The sequence below is a fragment of the Bos taurus genome, chromosome 11 (assembly GCF_002263795.3).
Source record: "Bos taurus isolate L1 Dominette 01449 registration number 42190680 breed Hereford chromosome 11, ARS-UCD2.0, whole genome shotgun sequence".
Taxonomy (NCBI): Eukaryota; Metazoa; Chordata; class Mammalia; order Artiodactyla; family Bovidae; genus Bos; species Bos taurus.
Genome location: NC_037338.1, coordinates 44,671,796 through 44,682,959, shown reverse-complemented (window position 1 = coordinate 44,682,959; position 11,164 = coordinate 44,671,796). Strand labels below are relative to the sequence as shown.

At 37.3% G+C, this 11,164-nt stretch overlaps 1 protein-coding gene across 3 annotated transcripts in view; it reads left to right on the top strand.

The window, feature by feature from the left end:
• RANBP2 (RAN binding protein 2) overlaps positions 1–11,164 on the top strand; it is a 61,885-nt gene that overhangs the window by 25,618 nt on the left and 25,103 nt on the right. For all 3 annotated transcript variants that reach the window (XM_010810003.4, XM_005212703.5, NM_174592.1), the window contains exons 7-18: positions 198–390; positions 3,154–3,241; positions 4,741–4,950; positions 5,827–6,008; positions 6,103–6,278; positions 6,430–6,553; positions 7,120–7,281; positions 7,549–7,686; positions 7,764–7,910; positions 8,723–8,902; positions 8,985–9,068; positions 10,877–11,012. In XM_010810003.4, coding sequence (XP_010808305.1) covers positions 198–390; positions 3,154–3,241; positions 4,741–4,950; positions 5,827–6,008; positions 6,103–6,278; positions 6,430–6,553; positions 7,120–7,281; positions 7,549–7,686; positions 7,764–7,910; positions 8,723–8,902; positions 8,985–9,068; positions 10,877–11,012 — 1,820 coding nt within the window. The remainder of the gene's footprint in view (positions 1–197; positions 391–3,153; positions 3,242–4,740; positions 4,951–5,826; positions 6,009–6,102; positions 6,279–6,429; positions 6,554–7,119; positions 7,282–7,548; positions 7,687–7,763; positions 7,911–8,722; positions 8,903–8,984; positions 9,069–10,876; positions 11,013–11,164) is intronic.

Here is an 11,164-nt window from a genome sequence, read left to right as displayed (position 1 = left end):
TTGAAATATAGGAAGTATGTTGAATAACACGAAGCACTTGATTCGTAATTCATAAAACAGAATGGATTGTTGGGATTTAGATGTGGAAGGTGATGCTTGAAGTAAATTCCTTTCTCAGTTTTATTTAGGATTAAATAATGACATGGATTATTCACAGTGTAGTAGTTTAACACCTGTTTAATACTTTAATATTCCAGTTTTGATAGCGCTCTTCAGTCTGTGAAGTTTTGTGCAGGTGGAAACGAGGAGCTCTCAGCCACGTTCCTGGAAGTGAGAGGCCATTTCTACATGCACGCTGGGTCCCTGCTGCTGAAGATGGGCCAGCACAGTGACGTGCAGTGGCGCGCGCTCTCGGAGCTGGCTGCGCTCTGCTATCTCATAGCCTTCCAGGTAATCGCCCCCTGTCTGGCGTGCCGTTGACCTTTCAGTGAGACTTGATTGTACTTCACATGGGGTATGTCCTGGTATGTGGTGAAAATGGGAAGAAATATGTACAAAGTTAAAATGAAATACTTTGCGGGAAAGAATAACAAGATTTATTAATATACAGTACTAGTGAGGCGGGTGAGACAGGTACACTAATGCATTGCCGGTGGCAGTTGGCATTGCTTTGACTGTTTGGAAGATCGTTTTGAAGAATTTGATCTTTTACTGTACCATTTCTGGGAACCTGCAAGGAAATAGTCTCAAGTATGGATAAAACATGATTCAAAAAGATACACATAACTTGAATGAAAATCTAATGAGTAAGTCAATTTGGGGGCATGGTTACATAAGCTGTGATAGAAGACTATTTACCCTAACTTTTAATATGTTAATTGGAAACTTAATTTTTAATATATATACAACATTAACAGTTGTATACACTACTAAGTATACTAGTAAGTACTTAGTAGTAGTACTTATTTATTACTTATTAGTATTTATTACTAATAAGTAATAAATACTAATAAGTATATACTACACAGCAGTATACTTATTCATCCTTAGAAACATGAAACAACTTTATGCATAGAAAGTGACATAAAGAGAATATGCCAGAATGTGAGCCTTTGTTTTTAGATGATGAGATGTTGGCTCTTGCCCTCCCCTCATCCATTTTTGCAGTTTTAATGTTTTCTTAGTGAGCTTGCATCATTTCTGATCTGAAAAGAAATGAGCAGTCTTCCACAAAGTGGATTATTCCTAGCTTGTAGAAATTGTTAGCTTTAGAGAATAATCCTTTGCTTGAGAGAAAGAAAAAGGGTTTCACTGTAAAATGACTGTTGGAGGCTATTGCTTTTTCTAGTTAACATACTTAGGCCTTTTAAAACCTGTTGAGGGGCAGTCCACAGTGCTGCTGTTAGCTCAGCAGAAGCATTTTGTTCATAAGGAATTTATTAGTGAAAAGTAGTGAAGTTAATGAAGTTTGCTAATCTGTATAAGCATTAAACTGTTATGATTAATATTTTTAAAGAATTATCAAGTAGCTAACAGCTCTCTTTAATGGACATTGTAATGTATTAAATTTTTTAAATGGATATTTTTATGTTGACACAGTCAATTGCTCTAAACATTGGCCTTTTAAAAATTGAAGTATTGTTGATGTACAATGTTGTGTAGGTTACAGGTATGTAGTACAATGATTCACGATTTTTAAAGATTATACTCTGTTCATAGTTATAAAATATTGGCTGCATTTCCTGTGTTGTATATTATACCCTTGTAGCTTATTTTATACACAGTAGTTTGCACCTCTTCACTCTGATACCCTCCCCCTCCTCCCAACAGTAACCACTAGTCTCTGTTCTCTATATCTGTGAGTCTATTTCTTTTTTGTTGTATTTATTAGTTTGTTGTATTCAACTTTGACCTTTTTAAATAGTAAAAACTACATCTCCCTCCTGATTGATTCTGCAGGCTGTTTGAATGGTAGGGTTTTCAGCCCCTTGATCAGGGACTGCAGTAGTTCTAGTGAGTTCAGTTGGTCTCTGACTTATTATTGTCTGACTTAAAACAGTGGCTTGACAGTTGTGTGACAGTGATACCCATTCAGTAAAAACTCCACTTTGAGTTTTGAATTCCAGTATTTCCATATCAGCACAGAAAACATAGGCTGAGTACAACACTGTTATTTATTCTGATGCTTGGATGTTATTTCATTCTATAGATGTACCATAGTTTGGGTTTCATTAAACTGATGCCCTAAAACCGAGATATTGTTATGCTACTTCAAAATAATTCTGCAGTGACTAGCTTGTGCCATTTCCCATGTGAAAATTTGGAGGTGGAATGAGTTTGAGTGATGGATGGCAGGATCAGTGTCTATCTGTGCATTTATAATATTTTGAGTTATTGCCGAATTTCCAGTCTCACAGAGGTTGTATCAAATTATACTGCCATTCCCAGTGTAAGAAAATTACTAGAGGTTTAACAGCACTGCACCTACCATCTGTGTAGTTACTTTCAGGATGATAAATGTTCATTGGCTGGGACTAAACATGTTCAGTGATGGACAGTTGCAGCTTTTCAAGGTAGCCTGTTTTATTTTTAGATAATTTGGTTCTTAGTGCTTCCTTACATGGAGTAAAAATATTTCTCAAGCCGCTACCCATTGGTGGTGGTTTTTTTCTTTTGGTGTTCCCTTCTTTTACAAGATAATTTTCTTAATACTCGATGGCAGCTGTCATCTTCTCACCATTCTGTTTACTTGTCGTTCTTCCACCTCTTCTTCATAGCACAGGACTTGGAGCCCTTTTCTTGTCTAGGTTGTTCCTGTTACACTGCTGGTCTCTCAGGTGGTCTGCGCTCTGGAAGGGTGTGGTATTTCCATGTGGGGGCTCCAGTGCCGGGTGGTGTAGAGCTGTCGTCCCAGGCTGCTCCCAGTCTATCTGTGCAAGGCAGAAAAGGTCTCCAACCAGATGTTCTTGTTTCCCCAGCTGTAACTCCATCATGTTCTTAATAGAAAGTAATTTCTCAGACATGCTCTTTGTAGGCATCTTTTCTAGATTATCTAAATTCCCCAGTTCCCGATGTTTTGCAGTTGGATTCCCAACTCTCTTTAACCGTTGGCTGTTTATTCATTATTGAAGAAAAGTACAGTGTAATAGAAAGGAACATTTTACTATTAGAAATGTATCACTAAATTAAGATTTTTGATTCTAAAATGATTAGATTCCAAGACCAAAGACTAAATTAATAAAAGGAGAAGCTGGACAAAGCCTACTGGAAATGATGGCCTATGATCGTCTGAGCCAATCAGGTACTGGTAACATTTAACTGATTTTATTTTAAAAAGAAAAAAGAACTTTTTCCTTTTTGAACACATCTTAGATAGTGTCTTCTCTCTGCCCAGGAGATAATTTGTTAGAATTTTTTCTCCTTGCCGTATTGAATTAGGGAGAGAGAGGAGAGAACAAATGATAAAAAATGGTAAATGATAAAAAATATTCTTTAAAAGGAACAAATATTGTTTGCTCCTGTGTGGAGAAACTCCTTAACCCATCCTTAATCTAGCTGCTAGAATCTCCATCCAGAACATTTTACAGCACTTCTTGACCTAAGAATAAGTTATTGGTTTTCTAGCCACTGGGGATAAAAGGTAAAAAAGTTAGGGATCTCTCTCTTCAGGAGCTGACAACTTAGAAACAAAGACAGAAGGTGTATATTCACATTCTGTTAGGTTGTTGGAATTTGTAGATTTATTCCCAATTCTTACTATTTGGGTTGGATCCTAAAGGTCTGTTACACTCTCTGGCTTTCCTAAGGCACAAACTTGAAAGTGTTCAGGTAGCCAGTGAGTCAAACAGTGAACTGAAGGCTCTGTAGGGAAATGTTTCTATAAGAGACAGTTTTGATGTAAAGTTGAAGGGCCTTCATTAAGAGTTAGGAAATGATCTTAAATCCAAGTAGCTATAAGCTGGGGTCTGTAGGTAGACTGTTGGTCAAGGCTCTTCTGCCCCACAGCTTACTTCTTTGTAGGAGACAAACTTTGAGTCCTTGAAGCGATCTTTTGTTTTTTTTCTCAGATCTCCCTTCTACCTTTGCAGAGGGTCACAGTTTGTAAAATGAACTGTGTTGTACTGTCTTTGATCTGGGCCTGCTGAGCTTCTCTCTGCAAATTTTTAAAGAGATAATTGTCTGGTAGTAACGAAACCTGATTGGCCAACAGAATTACAGGAAAAAAGTTTGTTTTGTTTTGTTTTGTTTCAAACAGCCTGATTGAAACCATAAACCTGAAAAGCCATAGTGCTTTCAAGGCACATCCATGTGTACTAGAACTAGAATGTGAACTAGAACCTCATCCAAGGAGTGTTTTTAAAATAGGTTCAAATCTGTGGAATCATAATCTCTGGGAGTGGAAGTCTAGAACTGAAACAGAAAAATTTTAATCTCTTTAAAGGATGATTCTGACCAGCCAGATTTAGAAATTTGGTGTATCAGGACAGAAAATTTGAGCTTGATCCTGTTCTCCTTTGGCCACTTGAATCCCACACTTTTCCAAAAGGAAATCCTTTTGGGATTTTTCACACACATTTTTTTCCTTTCCTTTTATTCTAGCACATAGACGCAGATGCTTTGACACCTATAGTTTATTCATTTTTCACATCAGCACCCTTTTGGGTCCAGCTGTGGTTTTGGGGCTGGAGGGTTCATTCTGAGAATGTCATGTTATTTCCCCTTAGGGTAAGTGAATGAAACTGTTGAGAGATGTAACTTTAATCTGTGTCTTTTAAATGATGGAAATAATTTGTTTTTCAGGGCATATGCTGCTAAACTTAAGTCGTGACAAGCAAGACTTTTTAAAAGAGGTTGTAGAATCCTTTGCCAACAGGAGTGGGCAGTCAGCTTTGTACGACGCTCTGTTTTCTCGTCAGTTACCTAAGGATAGCTGTTTCCTTGGTAATGATGATATTGGAAGCATTGATGTACAAGAACCGGATCCTGATGAATTGGCTAGATATGATGTTGGTAAGTGGTATCTTCCTAAGGAAACACTTTACATTTTAATCCTTTTACACCAGGAGATATATAATAGCAACAGGGGGATTATCCAGAAATAATGACTTAATATTATTCTGAATTACTTTTAGGGTTTATGGGGGGAGGGTAATATGAGGTATTGGTAGTGGTTATGGTAGCAGGTGCTTTTCTTCTGAATAGTTCTGTACAAGTGATTGGTGTCATGAATTCTCTCCTAAGTATCATTTTGATGCTAATACAATCTTTTTAATGAAATAGCTATAATGTACTTGCCAGTTTCCATCTGGAAGCTGTTTCCAGTTTTTTCACTTACATTAAAAATACTGATGACAATTTTTAGGTGTCTCCATTTCTTTTTCTATACAGATTCCTAAAAACATAATTACTGGGATAAAGTTTATGGACATGTTTGTCTCGCAAATTGCTGTATTACCAGAAAGCTTGCTCTTCTTTTATGCTTTCGGAAGCCCATAAACTTTTTTAGTATTGAATTTCTTAATTTATTAATGTAGTGATAGCCCACTGTTTTCATATTTCTTTACCGAAAGGAAGATCTGTTGTTTCAAGATTTATTACCAGATGGCTATTCTTTATTTGACCTCTGTCAGTAGATTTTGTTTTATTGAGTTCTAGTGAGGCTCTTTTTTTTCCTTCAAAAGAACTTTTTCCATCAAAACTCTTTTTATTAAGAACACTAGACTTTGCTTATAGATTTTCCCTGTACTCTGATACTGAAAAGCAGTTATAACATTAAGTTACATTTAATATTACTATGAGTCCGTTTTTTATGTTGGCAAAACTGATGGCACACAAAAATTTCCAAAACCTCAAGCTGTTTTTTTTTGTTTTTTTGCTTTATTTCAGGTGCCATTAGGGCACATAATGGTAGTCTTCAACACCTCACCTGGCTTGGCTTACAGTGGGATTCATTGCCTACGTTACCTGCAATTCGAAAATGGCTAAAACAGCTTTTTCATCATTTGCCCCAGGAAACCTCAAGACTTGAAACAAATGCACCTGAGTCAATATGTATTTTAGATCTTGAAGTAAGCATAGATTTTAATAACTTAAATACCATGAATACTGTTTAGGTTTTTTTTTTTCCCCTAAATTGATTTTTTTTTTTTGTAAATAAAACAGGTATTTCTGCTTGGAGTAATATATACCAGCCACTTACAGTTAAAGGAAAAGTCTAATTCTCACTGCAGCTTCTATCAGCCTCTGTGCTTGCCACTGCCTGTGTGTAAACAGCTTTGCACAGAAAGACAGAAAGCATGGTGGGATGCAGTTTGTAATCTAATTCATAGAAAAGCAGTGTAAGTAGTTTAAAAAAAAAATTCCTTTAACTTAACTGCACAGGGACTTAATTCTCATGTAAAGTTTTAATTATCATGTGATGATTAACATACATGTAAGTGTTGAACTGCATGTTTATAAATCAATTTCATTAAATAAAACTTTTTTTAGACCTGGGACCTCAGCAAAATTGCGACTTCTAGTTCAGCGTGACATAAACACTCTACGAGGCCAGGAAAAAACTGGCCTTCAGCCTGCTCTGCTCGTGCACTGGGCAAAGTGCCTTCAGAAAACGGTGAGTTCACTGAAGTGGAGCAGTTTGTAAGAACATTACCTTAATTTTTTTACATGACATACTTGACCTTGAATGTTTTTTTGTTTAAAAACAGTAGTAGCGTGTTCATATTGTGTCAGGTGAAATGTATTTTTACAATCTTGCCACTGCATGTAAGTGCTTAAAACAGTGCCTAGCACAGTAAATGTTACCAGGTATTAGCTGTTAAGTTACCAGCCTGAAGATTTTTTTACCTGTTTGGTGGCACAAGGCTCTATAGGTAAGGGCATTATAGACCTTGCTTAATATTTGAGGTCTGTTCTGTGGCACCTATAGCAACTTCAGGAAAAAAGAATAGGCTGCCTGATTGGGTAGTGTCGTTGGAGTTGTGTCAAAGTTGGGTCTAGAATGAGTGCTGATGGTAAAGTGCTTAGTTATTCTAGAATTTGGAAAGGTGAGCATATGACTTTTGAGATTCTATTTTGCCTAGGATTTGAAATTTTAGCCAGTTGTTCAGAGCATCTGCAAGTGAGTTTTTTAATCTGTTCGTTTGTGTCTCTTTGTGTGCTTCTAACTTTGTATTTTAGGGCAGTGGTCTTAATTCTTTTTATGATCAACGAGAATACATAGGCAGAAGTGTTCATTACTGGAAAAAGGTTTTGCCATTGTTGAAGATGATCAAGAAGAAGAGCAGCATCCCTGAGCCTGCTGACCCTCTGTTCAGGCATTTCCATAGTGCAGACATTCAGGTAACGGAAAATCCCATCGTGAACTATCTGGAGGTCTGGGCTTCTAGTTTTTAAATAAGGAAATGGAAGTAGAAACTGCTTATATTAATTGCCCAACTATTGAATGGTAGTCTTGTTTTCTAAGTCCACTGCCTGTCACAGATGCAACATGGCAGAGAAGAACATTGAGATGCTGATCTCATTAGATCGTGCAAAATCCTTGGGAAATATTCGGGTTTGATATTCTGGGTAGAGGCAGCTTGACTGAAAGTTACCCAATGTGTTTAGGCATGTGAAGTTGGGGAATACGAAGATGAAGCACGCATCACATTCGCTATATTGGATGTAGTTAATGGAAATATAGACGATGCTATGGCTGCTTTTGAATCTATTAATAACGTCATTTCTTATTGGAATCTTGCACTGGTAAGTAGTGTGGTACTTTAAATTAAAGGGTTTTTCTTTTAAAACATAATTGTTTCATAAAGCACTCTTGTGTATAGCTTTTTCACAGAAAAGCAGAAGACATTGATAATGATGTGCTTTCTTCTGAAGAACAAGAAGAATGCAAAAATTACCTGAGAAAGACCAGGGACTACCTGATAAAGATTTTAGATGACTGTGATTCAAATCTGTCGGTAGTTAAGAAAGTAAGTTGCAGATTGTATTTTCTTATTATTGATAACTAGGCGATAAGGAATTTTGCCTTGATTTTATGTTTTGTTAATTTTTAAAATGCTTAGTGATACCGTATTAATGCACAGAAGTGGGGTGTTTATTTAATTAGTATTACTTTGCCTTATTTTGTGTGTGTGTGTTTAAATGTGAACATTTAGGTTTATAACATTACAAAAATGCTTGTTGGAGAATTAGAAAAGGCTGGCATTTATTTTTGTTAGCTGGCGATGTATTCAGCAAATGTTGCCACTAAGACTAGTTCTGTGTGGACTTGGCAGTTAAACATATTAATGAAATCAGGTGGTTGCTCATGACTTCGGGATGTTTCTCCCCTTGTCACTGTCTCCTGTGACCACCTTTCCCCGGCTGTCAGCAGTTTGAGGCTGTTGTGATGGGATTAACCTCACTGACATTCAACCTTCCACCTGTTTTATTGATGAGTTTATGTTGCTGCTCTTGGATTAGGGTTATGTTTGGTGCATGCCAGCGTCTGTGTTTCTCCTCTCCTCTCATTCAGAATCAGTGACTGACTTTGCTCACATGGAACAACTCCCCAGTTAACATTGCTCTGCCTTTGCTGCCACCATCAGGAGAGGTAGACACAGCATGGACTTGAGGGTTAGGAGACTTTAGATTGCACAGCATTTTCTGTGTGTTGTTACATAAAGTACAATGTGCTTGTCACACAGAAGTATGAAAATGTAAATTAGTAAGATTTATTTGAGAGTTCTTCTGTTGGTGATTTTGCAAACTAAAGATGTTGATTGTTGCCTTTTATTTCTAGTTGCCTGTGCCCCTGGAATCTGTTAAAGAGATGCTTAATTTAGTCATGCAGGAGCTCGATGAGTTCAGTGAAGGAGCGCCTCTTCATAAAAATGGGTCTGTACGAAATGCAGATTCAGAAATAAAACACTCAACTTCATCTCCCACCAAATACTCTCCATCACCAAATAGAAGTTGTAAGGTGAGTGAAAAGAGAAGAGTCACTTTACTGCAGAATGTGTGTTCTAGATGTTTTAAATACTGTTTCATTGTTATTTTTTCAGTATTCTCCCAAAACACCACCTCAGTGGGCAGAAGATCAAAATTGCTTATTGAAAATGATCTGCCAACAAGTGGAGGCCATTAAGGTAAATGCCTTGATTTTTCTAAACTGTGCCTATCTTATTCCAAGATTCTTTCGTTGACCACTTTCTCACTCATTTCTAACACTGTTCCAGATGTTCCTCTGCTGCGTGACTGTAGAGTCACACTGTGTTTTACATGCTTCCGTCTTGACATTAGCTTATTTTTTGAAATTACTTATGTGTCTTTATCCTCCACAAGATATGAATCTTTCAAAGATGGCAACTCATATCCAAACCATAACCCTGTTCCCAGTATAGAGGAGGTCCCCAATGATAGAGTGAACTAGCGAGCTCTAGTCTTCATACCTTGGTTTGTGAGATTATAGCTCAGACTGACTAGTGTGTATATCACATTTATAGCTAAGACTTCACAAGGGGTCTAAACTTTAAAAAGTCTCTTTATCTTTTTATTACTTCATATGAATTCGACCTAATTATGTAAAGACGCAGGTGTCTGTACATGATTGTGCTTTAACTTGATGAAAGTGACCTCAACTGTAGCACTCAAAGGAACTTTACTTCTTTGGAATTGGAAGTACAAGTAAGTTGTTTCATGCTCATTGACAAGAACTAAATCATTCATGCTTCTAAAATCATGGCAAGGAAAATCTTGAAACCTGTATTTTCTACACTTTTGAATTTGCATAAAGATTTTGTGTGTTAATTTTGTATAATTGTGACCTTCATGATATTACATGCTAACCATGTAGATTTCTGGCACCTACATGGTGTTCTTGTGTGCCTTTGGGTCAGGTACTTGCTTAGCTTTCTGTCTCTTTGTCTTCTCATCCATAAAGTGAGACTTGTCAAAACTAGTTTTCACCACGTGTTCTAGTTGTTCAAGTTTTAACATTATGTTTTTATCTTTAATTGGATGTTTAAATCTATGGTCCAGATGCTGGTGGTGACCAGTTAAATTTTCCAGCTGATTCCATTCATTTCTTATTTTTAGATATATACCATCTGGACTAGATACAGTATAGATGGATGAGTGGGGAAAATTTTATTTAGTTTGAAATTTTAAGATGTATTTTTGACCTTAATAGTTAAGGGTCTTTTTTTTCCCAGGAAGTTTTTATTCCTGAAATACTTTTTTTTTTTCTCCACACCACCTGGCTTGCGGACATCTTGGTTGCCATCCCCTTCCCACCCACCCACCCAGGGATTAGACCCAGGGCTGCAGCAGTGAAAGCACTGAGCCTAAACCACTAGACTGCCAAGGAATTTCATCTGAAACACTTGTAGCAGAAGAGGGTAGCCATGCTGGATCTGTCTCTGACCTCACTTATTATAACTTGTTCCTGAAAAGTACTTGCCTTGTAGGTTCTGGGGTTGGGGAGGTGTTGCCTTTTTCTTGTCTGATCCCTAACCACTGGCTGTCATCGGAAGGCTTAGTAGTTGGTGCTCGAGGGCTTACTTGCTCTGAGGCATGTGGAAACTTCCTGGAGCAAAAGGATATAACCCATGTCCCCTGCATTGGCAGGCAACTTCCTATCCATTGCACCATTAGGGAAGTCCTGAACAGAACTTTAGAAAGATGAAGTAAATGTAGAATGGAAAGGGAGATGAATCCGTTTTTTAGGTTAGAGCTGACTAGATTGAGTGGATTCGGTAATGATACTAAGGAGGGAAAAGAATGAGAGCAAAAAACAAGCTTTAAGAAATTAAGAATCATGTTTTACGTCAACACCTGGTGCTCAGATCTGACTGGAGAATGGACTCTCTGAAAAGGTATCATCAGATATTAAATTTGCTCTAGCACTGTTTACACCATGATATAATGCTTAAAATTGTTTTTCTTCTTCCAACAGAAAGAAATGCAGGAGTTGAAACTAAATAGCAGTAGCTCAGGGTCCCCTCATCGTTGGCCTCCAGAAAATTATGGACCAGACCCAGTGCCTGATAGTTATCAGGGGTCACAGAATTTTCACGGGGCCCCACTGACAGGTGAGTTGGCAACTGAATATTCCCAGGTGTTAGTGACGATACTGTAGTGCTGCCTCCTTCATTTAGGAAATTTGCGAAATCACCTTGTCTGTATGCCTTAATTTATTACATGTTTTTGTCTATCTATATGTTGCTTAAGCTATTTTTTGTTG